At 35.9% G+C, this 22043-nt stretch overlaps 2 protein-coding genes across 3 annotated transcripts; both read left to right on the forward strand.

Annotated features, from left to right (window-relative positions):
- Nucleotides 1-6217: 6217 nt before the first annotated feature.
- On the forward strand, nt 6218-12955 carry LOC109078487 (zona pellucida-like domain-containing protein 1). 2 transcript variants are annotated; one of them, XM_042739382.1, is made up of 11 exons: nt 6218-6747; nt 6866-6979; nt 8135-8355; nt 9169-9350; nt 9483-9555; nt 10256-10353; nt 10518-10598; nt 10894-11065; nt 11162-11267; nt 12089-12118; nt 12370-12955. In XM_042739382.1, exons 2-11 carry the CDS (start codon nt 6874-6876, stop codon nt 12555-12557), a joined length of 1257 nt encoding a protein of 418 aa, XP_042595316.1. In that variant the 5' UTR covers nt 6218-6747; nt 6866-6873; the 3' UTR covers nt 12558-12955. The 2 variants fall into 2 exon arrangements, with proteins under 2 accessions (XP_042595316.1, XP_042595317.1); XM_042739383.1 differs by having other exon boundaries at nt 6220-6747; nt 8222-8355.
- A 1590-nt stretch (nt 12956-14545) lies between these two features.
- LOC122139869 (zona pellucida-like domain-containing protein 1) lies at nt 14546-18231 on the forward strand. Its single transcript, XM_042740059.1, has 10 exons — nt 14546-14780; nt 14903-15123; nt 15378-15562; nt 16227-16299; nt 16397-16494; nt 16576-16656; nt 17458-17626; nt 17742-17850; nt 17965-17985; nt 18074-18231. The coding sequence occupies exons 1-10, from the start codon at nt 14687-14689 to the stop codon at nt 18229-18231; spliced, it is 1209 nt and encodes a 402-aa protein (XP_042595993.1). The 5' UTR covers nt 14546-14686.
- Nucleotides 18232-22043: the final 3812 nt, after the last annotated feature.

Raw genomic sequence — 22043 nt, forward strand, 5'->3', positions numbered from 1 at the left:
AAGTCAGCACGCCTCCGCGCCACCTGTTATGAACACTAGAGGGCGCAGTCGAAACATTACGCCGATGGCACGGAGACGCGCCTGTGATCCTGCGTTTCAACAGCATTTTCTTTCCCTTTCATGTGGGGGATAAAACATACTTATGTTTAATGAATAATAAGATTAAAACATCTAGATCTAATGATTTTTTTAATGACTAAACCCATGCGATTTAATCATATAGCCCAAGGAACAACAAAACAGTTCTTATTTTCTTTACCTCTAAACATCAACTAGTGAGAGCATTTAACGAATTAATTTAAATTAATGTAATTAAATACATTTACATACATTATCTTTATACAAGCAGCTTAACAAAATAAATTTCTCTTTTGCTTTAGAAAATATAACATAAAACAAAAACAGGGGGAAAATACAGGTAGGAGGGTCCAACATCACTAAGCTTATATTTGGATAACATGAATACCCTGTCCCATGAAATGTTAGCTGACATTTTTGTCCTCCTTTGAAACAGTAGTCACATTTCAAAGGTTTTATTATTCATACCTTACTTTAAGTTGTTTCGGATAGATTTCACTCAGTGGTCTGGGCTATTCACTATATATTTTTGTCAGTAATAAAAACAAGTTATAGTAAAACAAAAAAAAAATGAATCAGTAATCTATTTTCTTGATTTGCTAGTGGCATAGATTTAAAGGCCTTTGTGTAAAAAAATGCTAACGGTAATAATAAGCATTGTTTTCATGCTGATTCTAATCATAAGAAATGAATTGTCATGCCATTCCATGCAATGAATCAAATTAGATGATGCTTAATGTCTGCATGCGGCTGATCTGACTGTAATATAACATCTGAGGAAAATATGAACTATGAGTATGCTATATGCTTATATTTGATATCTGTGTAAATTTAACTAGAATTAAGGGTTTTAACTCTGCAAATGGTAAGTGCACTTTAAACTGTTCCTCTTAAAAATAAAGGTGCTTAAAAGGTTCTTCACAGGAATGCCATGCATAGAAGAATCTTTTTTGGTTCCACAAAGAACCATTCAGTTAAAGGTTCTTTAAAGAACCATCTCTTTCTTACCTTTTTATAATCTGAAGAACCTTCTTTGGCCACAAAGAACCTTTTGTGAAACAGAAAGTTTCTTCAGATGTCAAAGGTTCTTTATGGAACCATTTTGACAAAAAAAAAGGTTCCTCTATGGCATAGTGAAGCACCTTTATTTTTAAGAGTGTATGAGAACATACTGTCCTTGACAGCTCTGACCTCAGCAGCTGCTCTCAGTACAGTGATCACTAAAAACAATTGAATGTCATGTAATCCGTCACGATGAATCAGAGCACATGGTCACCTGACAGTACATCTGGGTCATTTCATGGGTGGGTGTTGTGAAGTACAGTACATAGTTGTGGTTTCAGGATTTATTCTGTATTAATTTCAGGAGAAGGGGGCCATTTGATCCCATTTGGTCTGAATTGGAGCCCTGTCCAAAGTTCAACATATCTGATTTCAACACAGCCTAATAAGAGCAAGATTCTTTAAAGACAGACACCATTTGATCCTCTTTGTGACCACTGGCACCCCAGCAACTTCAATATTATTCATGACTCATAATTAGAGTATACATTACCGGTAAAAAGTTTTTGAACAGTAAGGTTTGTAATGTTTTATAAAGAAGTCTCTTCTGCTCATCAAGCCTGCATTTATTTGATACAGCAAAAAACAGTAATATTATGAAATATTTTTACTATTTAAAATAACTTTTTTATATTTGAATATATTTTAAAATGTAATTTATTCCTGTGATCAAAGCAGAATTTTCAGCATCATTACTTCAGTCTTCAGTGTCACATGATCTTTCAGGAATCATTCTAATATGCTGATTTGCTGTTCAATAATTTTTTTATCAGTATTTAAAACAGTTGAGTACTGCCACACCCCAGAACTGTTTGTTGTGGTTTCTTCCCTCATGTGCTCCGTGACCTAGTTTTCCCCCATGTCTGATTGTGTCGTTCAGTTCACCTGTGTCTTGTTAATTATCCTCATTTGCCTGTGTATTTAGTTCTAGTCTGTCCTGTGTTCCCTCGTCCAGTGTTAAAGTTGAGTTGTGTGTTACCTGCCTGCCTTCTGTGGATACCTTCTGAGTGGATTAATCAAAGACTGTTTACGTTCATCTTATTCTTCATGTGCTCATTATACACTGCACCCCTGACAGAAAACTGGACCTCAAAAGAAAAAAAAAAAGATTGGATTGGGAAGCGAAATTCTCTGTCCTGGTATAGTTCGCCCTGGGATTTGCTCCTCTTGCGGTCACGTCTCCTTACGACGACGACACGTTGAAATCCCTTTTCCGGATCAGGGCTAATTACCATCGCCCTGTGGACCTGATCTGGAGGGATGCCATGTTTCAGTGTCTAAAGAGCATCTTACCCTGATCTGGAGCGCAACAGGACCCAGAACCCAGTGATTGACGAGCCATCACCTAATGGAGCAACAGAGCTGAAGATCGCCTCGGAGCCAGACCAGGTGCGAGAGCCGGCTACAGTGCTCACCACGGGGAAGAGCGCTATGGACAGTGAGAGCGCGGAGGGAGGATCCGCCTACTGCACCATGGCTGAGGGTGAGCTGAGCTCAGTGGACTGTGCATTGCCAGCCCTTCTCCTGTCATCATCTGCTTGCCCTGAACTGTCTGTCTGCCTTGAACTCTATCAGTCCTGTTTTGGCCATTTGTGAACTGTCAGCCCTGAAATGTCTGCCTGTCCTGAAATGACCTTGGAGGTCGTTCCCCTGTTCACCGCGCTCCCAGTGTTGGGAGTCGCGATGTGGTGTGTGTGTGTGTGAACCATCCCTGGACTCTCTACCTGTCTGGAGCCGTCAGCCCTTCCTCCACCATGGCTCCTCCCTCCATCGGCTCCACCATGAGCTGCCATCCTTACTGGGATCTGGGTCCTGCCTGGCTCCTCCCTCTGTGATCCACCCTGGCTCCTCCTGTTTCCTCCATGGCTCCTCCCTCCATCGTCTCCTTCCTGGAATCTGTCTGTCGTCCTCCTCCCGGGGAGTCCGTCCTCTGCCCAAACCTCCACCTGGTCATCTGCATACCTTCCTGCCAACCCCTCGCCGTCCCCTGTTACCATCCCTTCTCCACTTTGTTTGTCCTCCTAAGGTCGCACCTTCCAGAAGGGGGGTGATCTGTGTGCTCTGTGACCTAGTTTTCCCCCATGTCTGATTGTGTCATTCAGTTCACCTGTGTTTTGTTAATTTTCCTTGTTTGCCTGTGTATTTAGTTCTAGTCTGTCCTGTGTTCCCTCGTCCAGTGTTAAAGTTGAGTTGTGCATGTGTTACCATCCCGCCTTCTGTGGATACCTTCTGTGTGGATTAATTAAAGACTGTTTATGTTCATCTTCTTCGCTAGTACTTTTTTTTTTTTTTTTTTTTTTTTTTTTGATTAACAAAAAGATCCAAAGATCAGCATTTATCTGAAAAAAAAAAAGCTTTTGTAACATTACTGTATACACTATACCATTCAAAAGCATGGAGTCAGTATGTGTGTGTATATATATATATCTAAACATTTGGCAAAGAAATTATAGAAATTAATACTTTTATTTAGCAAGGATGCTTTACATTGATCAAAAGTGATGATAAATGTTTTTTTCAGAAAAAAGTGACCCTGGACCACAAAACCAGTCTTAAAGGGATAGTTCACCCAAATATTAAAATTACGTCATTAATGACTCACCCTCATGTCGTTCCAAACCCGTGAGACCTCCGTTCATCTTCGGAACACAGTTTAAGATATTTTAGATTTAGTCTGAGAGCTTTCTGTCCCTCCATTGAGAATGTATGTACGGTATACTGTCCACGTCCAGAAAGGTAATAAAAACATCTTCAAAGTAGTCCATGTGACATCAGAGCGTCCGTTAGAATTTTTATGAAGTATCAAAATTACATTTTGGTCCAAAAATAGCAAAAACTACAACTTTATTCAGCGTTGTCTTCTCTTCCGTGTCTGTTATGAGCGCGTTCACAACACAGCAGTTTAGTGATATCCGGTTCGCAAACGAATCACTCGATGTAACCGGATAGCAAAAACTACAACTTTATTAATCGAACTGAATCGTTTGAAACGGTTCACGTCAACAATAAGCATTAATCCACAAATGACTTAAGCTGTTAACTTTTTTTAATGTGTAATGTTTTAATGTAAAATAAACCAATATCCCGGAGTAATCCAGGATCAAGAACGTTCTCGAATCAAGAACCGGTTGCACAGGTTTTCAGATCACTAGTAGTGATGGGAAGTTTGGTTCTTTTCCGCGAACTGGTTCTTTCGGACAGTTCGATTCAATAAACCGGTTGAAGAAAAACCAGTTCTTTTTGCGCTCGACGTAATGACTTCATTGGCGATGATTGCCCTTGATTCAAGCCTTCGGTTTTACCCGCACTCATAACATTAGCACAGAATCAGTTCAGATCAATCACCAAAAGAACCAGCTCAGTTCAGACCCGCCTGTGTGTCAGTTTTTGCGCAGTATGTCAGCTCCTCGGTTCTCGAATCGGACGCGTCCGACAGAAACGGTTCTTGACTCAATCTTTCATTCGTTATCTGGCTCGGCTCGTGTTCATCTTCACTTCTCTCTTCACAGCAGATCAGTCAGTGTACTGTTTGAGTAAATGAATTATTTCGGGATATTGTTTTATTTGAACTCAGAGGGAGTGTCAGCCATGTTAAAAAGTTAACAGCTTAAGTCATTGTGGATTAATGCTTATTGGAGACGTGAACCGTTTTCAAACGATTCAGTTCGATTTGGTTGGAACTGGTTCAAGAAGATCCGGTTACATCGAGTGATTCGTTCGCGAACTGGATATCACTAAACTGCAGTGTTGTGAACGCGCTCACAACAGACCCGGAAGAGAAGACAATGCTCACAACAGACCCGGAAGAGAAGACAACTTTCGATGCTTCAAAAAATTCTAACGGACCCTCTGATGTCACATGGACTACTTTGAAGATGTTTTTATTACCTTTCTGGACGTGGACAGTATACCGTACATACATTTTCAATGGAGAGACTGAAAGCTCTCGGACTAAATCTAAAATATCTTATATTGTGTTCCGAAGATGAACGGAGGTCTCACGGGTTTGGAACGACATGAGGGTGAGTCATTAATGACATAATTTTAGTATTTGGGTGAACTAACCCTTTAAGTCGCTGGGATATATTTTAAGCAATAGCCAAAAAAACATTGTATGGGTTAAAATTATCTAATTTTTCTTTTATGCCAAAAATCATTTGGATAGTAAAGTAAAGATCATGTTCCATGAAGATACTTTGTAAATTTCCTGCGGTAAATATATCAAAACTTAATTTGTGATTAGTAATATGCATTGCTAAGAATTTGTTTGGACAACTTTAAAGGCGATTTTCTCTGAGTTTTGATTTTTTTGCACCCTCAGATTCCAGATTTTCAAATAGCTGTATCTCTGCCAAATATTGTATAAATCTCAGTTTCGAAAAATTTACACTTAGTTCAGGGTCACAAATGCTATTATTCTGAACTTTCTATTCATCATAGAAACCTGAAAAATTCTATCTGATTTCAACATAATGATAATAAATGGTTTTTGAACTGCAAATCAGAATATTAGGAAGATTTCTGAAGGATCATGTGACTGGAGTAATGATGCTAAAAATTCATCTCTGAAATCACAGGAATAAATTATATTTTAAAATATTTACAAACAGAAAACAGTTATTTAAAATAGTAAAAATATTTTTTCAAAAAGCATTCTTTAAAAACATATTACTGTTCAAAAACTTTTGACGGTATGACATTTTACCAACCTGTGGAAGCAATTACGCATAAAATCTTCTGTAAGATTTTGTTAGTTTTTCTGAAAGAAATTAATGCTTTTATTCATCAAGGACACATTAAATTGATCAAAAGTTGACATTTATAATGTTAAAACAGATTATTGCTTAATACTGTATCATGGTTTCCACACAAATATTAAGCAAGAACAACTGTTTTCGATAATGATAATATGTTTCTTGAGCACCAAATCAACATATTAGACTGATTCATGTTCTTGAGGCAGCATAGTAAATGTAAGAAGGTGCTTTAAAATAGTTATTATTGCATAATAACACATCTTATTTATGAAATATAAACTGATTAAATCAGAGTATTAAATATGGCAGCTATCATCTGCTATTATCTGTTAGCTTTACTATGTCAAAAATGGGCAGTTTGTGAGCTTCAATGAGTGGATCACTGAGTGTTTCTGGTTGAGATAAATGCGAGGAACCGGGAGGCCACAGTGACAATAGCAGCACACTCACTATCAACCCTGATGGACTGACAGAGAGAATAGGCCCTTTAGTCACTTCAGCTGCCGATGAAAACATAATTCCTGCCTTCAGTCCCACACTGAGCTCAGACATTATTGAGCGATGAAAGAGGCAGATCAAGCCATGAGGAGACGAGTGGGAAATCATAAAAGCTGCTCATGTTTCTGGCTCCATAAAAAAGATTTGTTCAGCACATTGAGATTGTGATGGATTTTCCCATGTTGTCCAGGACAGCTCTTTTTGTTTGAGACGTCTGATAATGGCTCATTGTTTTGGCTGCGGTAGAGGCCCGTGGTGCGGGCGGCCCTGTGGAGATGCCAGGCTGCCCATTCACTCAGCGGCCGTGGGTCGAAACACATGGAGCACAGCACACCTGCATCAGGGGACTGAGGTAGGAGACTCAATCAACACTTTATGCTATTATGTTGCCATGTTGTTAAGTCAAAAATGTTACTGTTACGCCAGTCATTGTTTGAATTTAGATTTTCATAGTTCTCCTTACTTTCCAGGTGTTGAAATGGAGTGGATATGTGTTCCTCTTGTGCTTTTCTGTGGGATTCATTTAGCTTTTACACAGTTCAGTGGATTTAACTGTGATCCAAGCTACCACAGCAGATTCCCTGGTAAGAAGAGCCAAATAAACAATACAGATTTGTGTGTGTGTGTGTGTGTGTGTGTGTGTGTGTGTGTGTGTGTGTGTGTGTGTGTGTGTGTGTGTGTGTGTGTGTGTGTGTGTGTGTGTGTGTTTGTGTGTGTGTGTGTGTGTGTGTGTGTGTGTTTGTTTGTTTGTTTTAAAAGAAATGAATACTCCATTCAGCAAAGATGCATTAAATTGATCAAAATTGATCGTAAAGACCCTTACAATGTTAAAACAAACTCTAAAGACACTTATAACGTTAAAACAAATTCTATTTCAAATGCTGTTCTTTTCAAAAAGAAAAATGTATACGCTTAAATTTTTAATTTGTACAAATGATTAAATAATTTTTAATTTCTAAAAATATTTGCAAAAAAAATCTGTTTATTAGAAAGATTTCTGAAAGATCATGTGACACTGAAGACTGGTGTTATGATGCTGAACAAATAAAATTTTAGTTTTACTTACTGTTATTATTATTGTTGTTGTAATTATTATTATTATTATTGTTGTTGTTGTAATTATTATTATTATTATTATTATTATTATTATTATTATTAATTTTAATGTATTTTTGTTTACAAACAGCCTTCGTGAGCATAAGAGATGTCTTTGAAAAACATTAAAAATCCTACCATACCCAGTCTTTTAAAACTATGTAAGATAATGAAAATATTATTAAATATAGTGGGATCCAAAAGTTTGAGTCTGCACTGAAAATCTGGAATTTACAGCATAATTTAAATGTGGAAATAATAAGAAATAAAAAGAAATTTATAACAAGTAAATGTTATGAAGTAAATGATCTAATGATTTCTAAATGAAATATTCTTGCTAGTGGAGTTTATGGAGCTCAAGTGCTGCTATCATTAAAGAAAAAGGGGGACAAACAAAATGCTAAAACTTTATGAAATTCATAATAATATTTCAGTTTAGCTTTGCACTTACATTGTCACACTGATAATATCAGTTGTAATGGAAAAATGTGTAAAAAAAACAATGCTAAATTGAAGCATTTCCTTTATTTGACTTTTGGACTGTACTGTATTTTATTATAAGCCCATGTTTAGCAAAGAATGCTGTCTCCAGTTGCAACACATATTATGAGGGTTTCATGTACTTCTATTATTTTTTTCCTCAGGTGAGAGAGATATCAGTGTATACTGTGGCGTTCAGACAATCACACTAAAGATTAACCTCTGTCCTGTGCTGTACTCTGGATACAAAGATGCTGACTTGGCACTGAACAGTCGTCATGGAGACGCCCAATGCCGAGGCTTCATAAACAACAACACTTTCCCCACAGCTGTGCTCTTCAGTATCAGCCTGAGCACACTGGAGGCCTGTGGAAACACGCTGGAGGTGAGGGATACATTCACTTAAACACAAGTACTATGCTATCGTTTTTGGACATGTATTATGGCAATACCATGGTGTGTGAATATGGTAATCATTCAGTACTATTGAACTGTCTATGTGAACTTGCACCAGCTTCACTTTTTGCACTGTTTGTGTTAAAGGAATAGTTCACCCAAAAATGGCAATTTGCTGAAAATATGCTATCCAAGTTGTAGATGAGTTTGCTTTTTCACTGGAACAGATGTGGAGAAATTTAGCACTGCATCACTTGTTAATCAATGGATCCTCTGCAGTGAATGGGTGCCGTCAGAATGAGAGTCCAAACAGCTGATAAAAGCATCACAATAATCCACACAACACTAGTCCATCAATTAATGTCTTGTGAAGTAAGTGAAAAGCTGTGTGTTTGTGATAAACAAGTCCATCGTTGTGACATTTTTAACTTCAAACCATTGCTTCCATGGCTAAAATAACAATCCATAATATATAATTAGTGGAAAAAGTCCATTCCCTGTTATCCTCTAAGATCAAAATCTACAGACATATTTTTGTGGATTATTGTGATGTTTTTATCAGATATTTGGGCTCTCATACTGAGGGCACCCATTCACTGTAGAGGATCCATTGGTGAGCAAACAATGTAATTTTAAACTTCTCCAAATCTGTTACAACGAACAAACAAACTCATCTACACCTTGGATGGCCTAAGTAAATTTCCATCAAATTCTTATTTTTGCGTGAACTATTTCATTATGTAGTATAACTGATTTTGCATTTGATTATATGAGTTTAAAAAAACTCTGTTTCTCTAATCAGGTTTCTACATCTCAAGGCTTTAATGCTTATGGGAACATCTCCATGGTACAGATGGGTAATATATCAGGCTACATTGACACCCCAGACCCTCCAACTGTTATCAGCTACCTGCCAGGTCTGGTGTATAAATTCAGCTGTAGTTATCCTCTGGAGTACCTGCTCAATAACAGCCAGCTGGCAGCGTGAGTGTTTTCTGATGTAATAATCTACAACTACAACTCTGCATTTATCAAAATAATCAATGCTTTGCTTATATGTTCTGCTGTGAATATACAGCCATAATGTCTTGTTTTAATCTCATTCTTCTTTACCAGATCGTCTGCTGCAATATCAGTGAAAGACAACAATGGTACTTTCCTGAGCACTCTCAGTCTAGTGCTTTACAATGTGAGTGATCTCTGTAGTTCATAAAATAAAATGCATTTTAAAGTATGTGTAGCAATACAAAATGTTTCTGTACCACATTTTTATTACATGTAATTTACAAAGTTAGTAAATTAGGTTACACTTTATTTTCAGGTGTCGTTGTTACAGTGTAATTATATATTTAAGGACTGAGTAATATTAATGAACTACATGTACTTACTATATGGTTTGGTTAGGGTTAGGATTAGGGTTTTCCTTATAGGGTTACTTGCATGTAATTATGCATAATATATTGTTATTATAATAGTAAGTGCATATAATGTGTAACAAGGACACCTTAAAATAAAGGGTTGCCGCAAGTTACATATAATTTCTTAAAAATTAAAATACAAATTTATTAAAAACTTTGCAACTAACTATACATAAACATTTTTATTTTAGGAATATTGTGATTTTTAAATCTTAATGGTTGTATACTTAAAATGTTATTACATTAAAATTAATTATTATTATTAGAAATTTGTTTGAGAAATTAATTCACTTATTGACTTATTTGGATTGTAAATAATTTATCCTTAGGATCTATTATTATCAATTTCATATTGTGGATGTGTACAAAAATGTGTATGTAGTACTAAAATTGAAAAAATGGCATGTTGCGATGAAGAATGACTTAGACCACCGTTACAGTAGCTAATTTTCTTTGTTTCATATTTTACAGGACTCAACCTTTAGTCAGCTGATCTCTATACCAATGTCTGGCCTGTCCTTGAAAACTCGTGTGTTTGCTGCAGTTAAGGCTACAAATCTGGACAGGAGGTATATATCATACAGAGAAATATGTTTATATATATTCAAAACTCATTATAAATTCATTACTAGTAGAAACTCATTACTAGTCGTGGGTAAATACTTCTTCTAGGCCCTGTTAACTAACCCCCTGTTGTTGTTTTTTAGCAGAAATTACTGTGTTTTTCCCACAGGTGGAACGTTTTGATGGATCACTGTTACGCCACCCCCTCTGGGAACCCTAATGATGGGATACGCTACAACCTTTTCTTTGGGTAATTTAGTATTTTCTGAAATTATGTGCACATTAACTCGGTGAGTCCTCATTACCTGCTCAACTATACAATGCACAAAGGCCTTTTAGAGGAAATCATTTGTGTGTGTGTGTGTGTGTGTGTGTGTGTGTGTGTGTGTGTGTGTGTGTGTGTGTGTGTGTGTGTGTGTGTGTGTGTGTGTGTGTGTGTGTGTGTGTGTACGGTTGCAGTTGTCTCTGACTGAAGATAATCAAATTATCTGATCTCAGCAGATTTCAAGTTTAAAGAGGCTTTATTTTTGTGGGGGTTTAAATAGGTGCTACAAGGATCCACAGACAACTGTATTTGAGAACGGAAAAAGTCAAATGGGCCGCTTTGCATTTGAAGTTTTCCGTTTTGTGAAACATAAGAACCAAAAGATGTCCACCGTGTTTCTGCACTGTATTACAAAGCTGTGTCGAGTTGATGACTGCGCAATACTAATGCCGGTAAACAGTCATAATGCTGAAGTATTTTTTGGTTGATCATATATTTTATGTGTAGTAACTGAACGAGAGCACTGACTGTAATATCATTCATGGCAGATCTGTGGAAAGCGCAGGAGGAGAGACACTGTGGAGGAACATGCTGTATCAGGTTCATCCTCAGGGGATGCCGTCATAACCGCAGGGCCCATAATCACTAGGAGCGGTGAGAGCCATCCTCAGCTTTATAGTCTGTTGAATCCAACTTCACAAGTTGTTGCACAGAGTTTTAGTTGTTAAGTAAATTGAATAATTAACAGTATAAAAGTAAAATCTACTTAACCTTTATGACATTGTATTGAATAAAATCAATGAGTAAACCCAACTTGAAACATTTCACATTACAAATGTGATGTGATGACCCTAAAAATAACATTTATAGTATTTAACATATTTACAATATAAAACAGTAACATTAAAATAAACAATAAATATTGTTAAAAAAATACATATAAATAAAGAAATCTTTTGTAACTTTACAAATATCCTTACAGCCAGTTCAGTTTAATGCCGAAAAGTATACATTTCTTTAAAAAAGTTATTTCAAACAGCCATATAATGCACGTTTCAATTTCTGTGAGACAACATCACCTTATAATACATAATATGTTTTTAAAATATATGTTTTAAGAAACAAGAGATGCAGTCAATCTCACAGGCCTCAACATTTGGTGGACAAAGCATGATAATGGATTATTTTTCTAAACATGACAGCTAAATCAATAACAACGTGGTGTAAAAGCAAACCGTAAATTGCAAAACCGCAAACCTGCACTGTAATGTTAAGTAGATTCGATATATTTGTTATACCTTTGAAATTGACTTTTATTGTTGTAATATTGTGTAGTATTCTGATTTTTATATTTTGTACTTTAACAAATGTAGAATTTGCTTAAAGCTTTAGATGCAATTGATGTAGGAAGTATTAAACCATAAAACCATTTATCACAAAAACCTCTAAAAATGTATCTTGCTTGTTTTCTGCAGATGAATCTCCAACCAACAACTCACAACTTGGTAAAATATTTCTTTTAAGTAGCCTGCTAAATGTTTTTATTACCCCACCCCACCGTGTCCTTTCTGTGAGACATCAGCTCTGTTTTCACACTGAAACAATGGACACTGTGTCAAGTTCTGCAAATGAGATCCATGACAACTGTGGTACCCATTTACAGAGCTATGTCTGATTCTGACCCCCATCCTACTCAACCCCATTCTTCCCCACACCCTCTGCTGACCCCCATTCACCCCTTTCTCTGCCCCTGCAGTGAGAGGATCCTCCCAGCATCTGAATGCTGTAACCAGTGCCTTGATATCAGGTGTGGCAGTGCTGGGTGTGACGAGCCTGGGCCTCTTCATCCTCTCCCTCAGGCTGCTCAGGAAGCCCAGGCCTTCAGTCAGGGGTCTGGAAGCCCAGCTTCAAATGACCATGATGTCCAAATCCAGAGTGCACTGAAATACGTCAAACAATATTTGGTCACTGCACTCGCATTTGTCACAAAATTACCATTGGGCGGCTTTGTCAAACGAGTTTTCCCTTTTGAACTATGAATCTAATAGTGCCTTTTAAAATACCTCAGTTTGTTAACTGTATCAGGGTCCATGATCCTATATGTCTTGAAGTGCAGAGCGCAAATTAAATGTAGATTGTTCACATATATTTGATTTCAGATTATTTGCTTTATGAATTATTGTTGATCTTTTAAACTGTGTGTGTATATATACGTGAAGAATAAGTGATGAAAAAATTAGACAGACGTTTTCCTAGTTAAATATTAGTTGGCAGCAACAGATTAGATCGAATACCACAGAAAATACTGCACAATTAATATTGATTTTTAGTACAGTTTTTGTTTATTTTTACAAATGGAGGGACAAATCAGTTATTTTCTATGGTAATAAACAGCATGACACAGACGCTGTTAACCTAGCCAGTTATGTTAATTTGTTTTTAATTTGCATGATATAGTTTAAAATCTAAATGAAATATTTTTAGATGCACATTTATAGTGTTATTAAATTGATGTGCCATTATAATCTTTTTTTATTCAAATTGTAAATATGTACAACCTGATGTTTTTCCCGAACTGATTTTGTCAGCTGCACATAACTGACATTTTTAAAGTGTTTTAATATTAAAATTAATTAATTTCACTACACTTATTGCTCATTTGTCTGCATTTATATCAGTTTTACAGATGATTTGCAACATATATCATATTTATCTAAAATCACACTTTTTAATTCAGCCACAAGAAATGATACTGAAAATACGACACAGACACAAACCACTCATTTCTCACAGTGCCACTGTAGATCTTCACAATCTTCATCCTTTCTCTACATAATCCCAGATTACTGCAGCCAAAAACTAGATAAATCTGATGCAGTGATTGTTTATCTCCCTTTCGTTTCTTATGTCTTTGTTCTTATGCGTGTGTTTTGCTAAGATATTTAACTGGATGCGTCATGGCCAGCATCATATTATGATGAGGTCTGTTACATTTTCCATGGTTCTGTATCCTTGTCAAAAGAGGAAGGACAACACCCTACACTCTGATTTGACCCTAATTAGAAAAAGTGTTGTCCTTCCCAGGTAGCTCAGCTGACAGGTTCATGTTACAGTTCCATTGGTGTTTTCTTGATTTTCACAGATTTCACATCATTAGCTGTTGATAAGAAGCAACGAAGAATCCAAAACTCTAGCATTTTTATGCAACCTTCGAAAAGCTTCAGAATTACTGATGTGTTGTTACTCTAAAAGGGATAGTTCACCCAAAAATTAACAATTTGCCATCATTTACTCGTTGTGTCGTTCCAAACCTGAATGACTTTCTTTCTTCTTTGAAACAGTTGTTGTAATTGAAAATGTAATGAAAGTCAGTGGAGTCCAGTGTTGTTTTAGATGCCAATGCATTTTACACTGACATTTTTCAAAATATCTTTTTTGTGCCACAATGAACCCCTTCAGCAGATCCCTTTGACTATCATCACATCAATAAAGCAGGTGTGTACAAACCGTGCGATTTCATGCAGTGACCATCAGGATTTTAAGGTAACAAACCTTCTAAAAGGCATGGAAATTCAGAGGTCAGACCGATGGAATTTACAGTAGGTCCAAACAGAAGACAGGATCTCTCATATATTGTGTACTTCTACAATAGAGTTTGTACTTAGTTTATTAAATTACATGTTAATATGTTTCAGGATGTACAAGATGACAAAGACAGTGGTCATTGTTTATGGTCTAACTATAAAGGTGATGTGTAAAGTTTCAAGGTTTGCCTCAAGGTAATGGTACCTTATCCACAAAAGTGAATTGTTCTTGAGAACTCGAGCAACCATACCAAATGGCAAATGACCTTGTTTTGGCCCAATCCTGCGGAAGTCCTCTAACTAACTTCTCCTACACACGCATACATATATAAATAACAGACTGAAGCCTGTCAGAGTTAATCCAACAGTGACTTTGAGATGATAAAGGATCTTTTACAGCAAGGATAACTTTGAGATTTTCTCCGGGGTGCTGAGACTCATTTAACAGTCATTTTTGGACATTGATGAAGAGCAGATACTGTAGCTGACATGGTTCTACTCAGCCTCTTGATTTTGGGTGCACTGGTTAAAGGCCACCTGGCTCTTACTGTTAGTGATTGTGGGACTTCCTTCAGGCGTCCAGGTAGGCCTATTGTACTGCATGGTTGTGTCTCCAATTATTAGCCTATTGTAACTGATTTTATAACTAAAACAATGAATCCGTTTTAAAGGAAAGACAAAAGGGAGCTTGTTTCTGTGTTACAGCGTACACCGACATCGCAGTGTATTGCGGGACCCAGTCTATAAATTTGGCAATCCAGGTTTGCCCGGTCATTTACACTGGATATAACGAGAGTCTGTTGATTCTGAATCAAATCAAAGATGACCCGTTGTGTCGCGGGAAGATGGACGCGACTGTCAGTCCTCCGGTCGTGCGCTTCAGCTTCCCGCTAACACAATTAGACGCCTGCGGCAGCATCTTCCGCGTGAGTATTACTGCATCTTCAACTATATTCACACTGAAAGTATTCTCTAATTAAAATCAGGAACTTGAGCACTGGCCTGTTTAAAAAAAAAAATGCACCAACAGGTTACCAACAGGGTTCAGTGTTACTCAACATGTTGAAAAGTAGTGATTTAAAAACTTTAACAAAAAATGATTAGTTCCCCCCATTTCCCCTGTATTGTGTAACCTCTCTCTGCAAGTCTAATTCATTTTATTCATTGTCTTAATTTGTAGACCACCAGCGCTCCAGGGACAGGGATCTTCTCGGACTTCTCTAACATCCAGACGGTGAATGTCAGTGGGGTGGTCAGATCTTTTGACCCCACAATAGGAACAGTGACCTACAACGCCGAGCTGAGTTATTTTTACTCCTGTGCATATCCTCTCCAGTACCTGATCAACAATACACAAGTTGATGTGTAAGCTCTTTTAACTCTTTTAATAGATGAATTCTGCTGAAATAATAATAAAAAAAATCTTAAACCAGCCTAAGCTGGACTTAGTCTTCCAGTCTAGTCAGAGTTTTAGGGAACTTTTGGACTGGCCCATGTTCTGGCTTACCTTTTGAATCAACAAGGATGAATTTAATTGGTCAAAAGTGAGTGTAAAGACATAAGATTTCTAATAAAAGCTTTTCTTTTGAACTTCCTAGTCATTAAAAAATCCGAAATGAAAAATGTATCATGATTTCCAGAAAAACTTTAAACTGTTTAACTGTTTTCACTGATGATGATAATAAGAATAAGCATTTCTTGAGCACCAAATCAGTGTATTAGAATGATTTCTGAGGGATCATGTGACACTGAAGACTGGAGCAATGATGCTGAAAATTCAACTTTGCCAATACAGGAATAAATAACATTTTAAAATATATTAAATGTGAAAATCTTTCACTATTTGTCACTATTTTACTCTATTTTTGATTACATAAATGCAACTTTGAAGAGCATAAGAGACTTTTTAAATGTGAACAAAACAGTAGTTTGAACACTAGTGTGCAGCTTGTTGACATTCTGAACTAATTAGTGAATAATTATTTTCTATGTATCATTTGTAATCTGTCACCTTTGCCTCCCTCTTCAGGTCATCCTCCTCCATTGCAGTGGTTGACAACAATGGTAGCTTCATCAGCACTCTAAGCATGCAGCTCTTCAAAGTAAATACGCTACGAGAGAAAAAGTTTCCAAAATCTATAGCTTTTCTATGCTATGCTGTACTGTGTCCAAGACTTCATATTTGAATTGTGTCTCTAGGATATAAACTACACAACTCCACTTGTTATCCCTGCTCTTGGTGTTGAGCTCAGAACCAGAATCTACGTGCAAGTCATTGCAGCAAACTTGACTTCACAGTGAGTAACATTTGCTGATGTTTCTTCTAAGATATGCCTCCATTAGTTAATGTAGAAACTGACTGATTCTGTCCTCTACAGGTATCATATACTGCTGGATCGATGCTATGCCTCCATCTCAGCCTTACCCTCAAATTCAACCTTTTTCAACCTTTTCGTCCCGTAAGTCTAAAAAAACATATCAGGGAATTTTGAGAGAAGTCATGTTAAAAACAACATTTATAATATAATATAATATAATATAATATAATATAATATAATATAATATAATATAATATAATGTCTTTTATATTTTACTTATTTCTATATTTAAATTAAATAAATATAATATAATTCATATAACTTATCTAATATAATAAAAAAAAGAATATATTGGAATTGGAAGGTTATTTTCAAAACAAAGCCACAAAGCCATGCAATTCATCATCTAATTTATTTTATACAGTCGTGGCCAAAAATATTGGCCCCCTTGGTAAATATGATCAAAAAAGGCTGTGAAAATTCATCTGCATTGTTAATCCTTTTGGTCTTTTATTTTAAAAATTCACAAAAATGTATCCTTTCATTGGATAATAAGAATTTAAATATCATTATGAAATAAATGTTTGTATATGCTGTATTTATACTAAAAATAATAAATAAATAATATAACAAAATAAATCATTTTAAAGAATATTTGATCAATTGAAATTGAAATAATCTATAAAATTATTTTAAATATGAGTAAACCATGGAAATTAATTGGTTGTCTTTTTTTCTTCTTTTTTTTATTCTACTAAATAATATATATATAAATGCAATTAAATTCAAATAAAAATATAATCATTTAAATAACACTTCATCAATTAGAAATTGTTGTTTTAGAGTCTCTACAGAATTATTTTATAAACTCAACAAAGCCACAAAGCATGGAAAGCCATTTTGTCATGCTTTAAAAATTCTCCTTCTCTTCTTTTCTCGCAGGTGCTCGCAGGATCAGTTTACCAGCATGTCGGAGAATGGAAACAGTCAGAAGGCTCGCTTTAGCTTCCCGGCCTTCCGCTTTATTGAGCAGCAGAACCAGACCATTTCCACCTACTACCTCCACTGCATCACCAGGCTTTGTGAAACCAGCACCTGCGCCCAGTTCAAGGTAACACACGCTTTTCAAACCGGCCTATCAGACTACAAGAATCAAGTCTTACCTGAATGAGCAGATAAATGTTTCCTGCTTTATCGTTTAACCCTCATCCGTTTTCAATGATCAGCAATGCAACAGGAGGAGGAGACGGGATACAAAGACAACGACAATTAAAGATGGCATCTCAGACACCACCCTCATCTCCTCAGGACCTATTAAGACAAGAGCAGAAACCCGTATGGCTCTTTCCACCTCACTATCCTCCTCATAATATATAAAAAAGCATTTTAAGTTATTTCAAGACACATAAATGTAGGTAAATAATAACTGCCTATTGTTCTTTCTTTCAGCTCTCAGCACTAAAGAAGAAGGTAAGCCTCCCTCATCAATGTGATTCATTTACAGAAGAATGGCAGAAAAATTTGGTTATAACATGCTGTCCCTTGTATTTCTGTACAGCGGTGAGCAGCGCACAGAAGGACAGTGGTAATGGGGCGTCTGTAGGACTGGGCGTCGCTCTGGCCGTCCTCGTCATTGTGGGCACCGTTGCTGCCCTCATGGCCGTGTCGTTTTTACCGCGCACCGCAAACTCAAGATGCTGCGTTAACTTCCTGTGATCCCAGAGCTGTTTTTGTGTAGGACCAATACAACAGCACTGGTGAAGGTGGGAACTGGGGATCCATATTATTAATATCTGACTTTTTCAATTAAAAAGTTTGTCGGCATAGAAGACAACACGATTGTCATTTGAAATGCAAATATTGCAACCAAAAATATGTATTAATATATAATAACTTATATACTTAAGGCACAAAAGTTTAAATGCGCAACATTTTATTTTAAAGCAAACATGTACAGAGTGTATTTGGTGTGAGAAAGAGGATTACAAAGGGAGCAATGCTTGTGTATCAACAGTGGATATTTGTGCAGATAAAACATTTTATCCATTTAAAACTGCTTTGCAATTTGTGGTAATGGATTTGTGCTCAAGCTGTGCCACATTACAGCAAGATTAAATGCTTTAGGATTGACAGCTTTGAAAGAACAGGGGAAAGAAAACATTTCATGAAGTTATTACAGCTTCATGAAGAGCCTCGCTTTGATTTAGTGAACTTGAGTCTTATTAACGAGGAAAGAATGTGTCATTTCGGAAAAGTGATTGTAAGAATGCCTATTTTAATTCAGATGCTTCAGCATAAGCTATATATTACAAAATCAGACAGTTGTTTTGTGAAACGTGTTTGTTTTTATTTTTTGAGTTTGTACTTTTGTTGCGTGCAATGTCATTAATAAAAGCTTGTAGGATTGTGAGAAAAGTCTCGACTTCCTCTCCTGTTAAAACGCAGTCACCACTAGGGGGAGCCTCACCATTGTTTGAGAAAACACATTGGCTAGAATAATGTTTTAGTCTTGTTGCAAAAGTGTTTCTTTATGGTTGTGTTACAGTTAATTTGACAAAGCACTGTTTTAGGAGATTTTTTTAATAGTTTTATTGCTGCTCCACTTTAAAAAGTAGCCTACACTATGTTTTATTTACATAAAGGGCCTACATACTTTCTATAATTTCGTTTCTGCAAGGTTTAAAATGTTTCAGTACAAAAGTTACACGTTATTCAGAATTTGTGTTCTCCTGTTATATTTTTTTTGGATACATTATTTTGCAAGTGGCACAAGGGTGCCACATTTTAAGCTGAATTGTTCTCACGCAAACGTTTCACGCAGTGAAAAAAATAAATAAAATAAATAATCATCTCGGAGCAAAGAATCTGATAACGCGCCAACAGACAAGATGAATCTACGATAAGATGAGAGCTCAACCAGCTCTGTCGCGGAAGTAAGCCTTTTTCTGTGATATGTGAGAGACAGTAAACTATTTGCATTTTAAACTAATGTTTTCATGAATACGACAATGAATTAAAATTATATGGTAAAAAAAATAGCAGTACAACGAAAACAACTGAAGCGCATGACACCAGAAAAATAAGAAACAATGAGCCAGGATAACATTTACAATAAATTACAATTGAGTTCAATAAAATTCATTAATTTAATTCAATTCAATTCAAAATTAAGTTAAAAATAAGTTAAATCATTGCGGTGAAGAATTGTAGTAGCCTATAGGGCTAACAATAGGAACAGTAGTACAAAGCTAAAAACTCTTATAATGTATTAATTGATAATAGAAATAAATACAAAATGTTAAGTGTATAGGCACAGGCTATTGCTGTGCTAGGGTGTGCCAAAATGATTAGTGTAAAGCCTCAGATTATATGTAGGCTACTTGAGTAACAAAACTAAAGTCTCTGCATCTTGCATCTCTGCATTCTTATTACAAATATGACCATATTTACGCAACTGGAAAATGCTTTGGCGATTTCCTTTTTTTAGATTATTGTGTTAGTGAGGAGTATTGTTTGATAATTGATGCCTGTGTAAGCATAGCTCTTGTTTCAGATGAAAGCACTTTAGTCATATTCTAATGCAGTTTAATCATATGTCCTGCAGTGCTGTACCAACTCTCTATTCACTCTGAACAAACAGGTAAATTAGCCTAATGTTTGTTCATACGGCATATATCCCCTCAAATTAATTCAGTTAGTACAGTAAGATATATTAGAGATGTCTTGCTGTAATGTCAGAGCCAATGCAAATTAAAAATTTACATGCTGCTAAGTATGTCATGATAAATGCATAGAAAAATGACTTTCATTATATGGTGATGAGGATATTAATACAATATGAGGAGGGACAGTGGGATATGAGAAGTAAATATGCCAGCCCTCCAGTGGGTAAATCTCTAATTTTGTGTGAGTGAGGTTGTCATCAGGAGCAGTACCTTAGAAAGGATCTCGTCTGGTGAGATGAGGCCATGCAGAGGATCTTCAGAGGATGCGGGCGACCTTATTAGTTAGAGAGAACGATGACTTCATTTAAACTGCCATGCAATGTGCTAATTGCAATGGCTAAAAGTAATATATGAGCGGTGATTAATTGTGTCATAATGGAATTCTCTATGATGCAATTTCATGTAATGTTAAATTGCATGGCAGGGTTAAGCTAATTAATGGAGAAGATATATTTAAAATAGACAAGTAATGTCATTTTGGGAGATGGAGTTTGCAAGAAATTACCAGACAGGAAAGGAATCATGAAACATTGATGCACTGTACCATATCCAGACAGATGGGCCTTTCTGCCGCTGTCTGTCTCTGGAGACTGTGGGTAAAACATTAGCAGTGAATGAAACACTCAGTCTATTAGATACTGTGCAATATTGCTATGATGTTGGGTTAAGGTTTTTGTTTTTTTGGCAAGATAATGGCAATTGTTTTGTTCGGAGTATGAGGAAATTAAAAAATCAGCTGCTGGAAAATTAACTCATATTTTTTAACCAAACAAAACATTAAGGGCCAAATCCCCAGACGAAGAGCCCATAGACTAAATAACAATGTGAATGAAGAGTACCCTCTGAAAACAGCCTTTAATTTAAGACCAGGGTTAATCGGTTTGAGAAACCAATGATGATGGTATCAAAAGTTTACCGGCTCTTAAAACACTTGGAAAGCTTTTTTTTAACCATTTTTCTGTCCAAAGAGTCTTTTTCTTTGTTTTTCCTGTTAAATGCACATGCTCCTGTTGTTCTGCTCAAATGATGAATCAGAGTAGCTTTTGCTTTAGATTTTGAGAGAACAGCAGCTTTAAATTTTGTTGTTGTCATGACAGAGCATATATTTTATCATTTTTAATTTCACATTTCTATTCATGTGTTCAAGTTCCTGAGTGCATATATATATTTATAATGTCAGACTTAAAACATTAATTTTATGACATTTCTGTTCACTACTGTGATCAGTAAGATTTTTAATGTTTTTGAAAGAAGTCTCTTTTTCTGCATTTATTTGATAAAAAATATTGTGAAATATTTTTAGAATTTAATAAAAACTGTTTACTATTTTAATGTTTTATGAGTATTAAATATATGCCAGTCTTCTGTGTCACATGAAGAATCAGAAATCATTATAATATGCTGATGTGTTGCTAATTTATTATTATCATCAATTTTGAAAACCGTTGTACTGCCTCATATTATTGTGGAAAGAATGATATAAATTATAAATTATATATATTTTTTCAGAATTCTTTAATGAATGTAATGTTTAAAAACTGCATTAACAATTGTTATTTTTCTGTAAATGCATTTATGTGCCTCTGAGCAGCATGTTTGTAAAAATGTACCTTTTCATGGAGAAAGACCTTTTAAAACATTAAAAATGCACCAAGTTTTTTATTTTGATGGCTAGGTTACTAATGAAACTTCTTTTTTTTAAATATTACAATTACAATTAGATATTGCACAAAAACTGTGAAGAAGAAATGTACAAAGCTGTCTAGGAAAAGCTGGTTTTGTTCAAGGAGTTGTGTAACTTTA

This window comes from Cyprinus carpio, chromosome B15 (genome assembly GCF_018340385.1).
Source record: "Cyprinus carpio isolate SPL01 chromosome B15, ASM1834038v1, whole genome shotgun sequence".
NCBI lineage: Eukaryota > Metazoa > Chordata > Actinopteri > Cypriniformes > Cyprinidae > Cyprinus > Cyprinus carpio.

Bases quoted from the DNA above. Each gene is read 5' to 3' on its own strand.
- LOC109078487 (XM_042739382.1), top strand. From the start codon at position 6,874: ATGGAGTGGATATGTGTTCCTCTTGTGCTTTTCTGTGGGATTCATTTA. The intron at 9,556-10,255 runs GTGAGTGATCTC...CATATTTTACAG, and splicing joins TCAGTCTAGTGCTTTACAAT to GACTCAACCTTTAGTCAGCT. The intron at 10,599-10,893 runs GTAATTTAGTAT...GGGTTTAAATAG, and splicing joins CGCTACAACCTTTTCTTTGG to GTGCTACAAGGATCCACAGA.
- LOC122139869 (XM_042740059.1), top strand. From the start codon at position 14,687: ATGGTTCTACTCAGCCTCTTGATTTTGGGTGCACTGGTTAAAGGCCAC. The intron at 17,627-17,741 runs GTAACACACGCT...TTCAATGATCAG, and splicing joins GCACCTGCGCCCAGTTCAAG to CAATGCAACAGGAGGAGGAG. The intron at 17,851-17,964 runs GTATGGCTCTTT...TCTTTCTTTCAG, and splicing joins TAAGACAAGAGCAGAAACCC to CTCTCAGCACTAAAGAAGAA.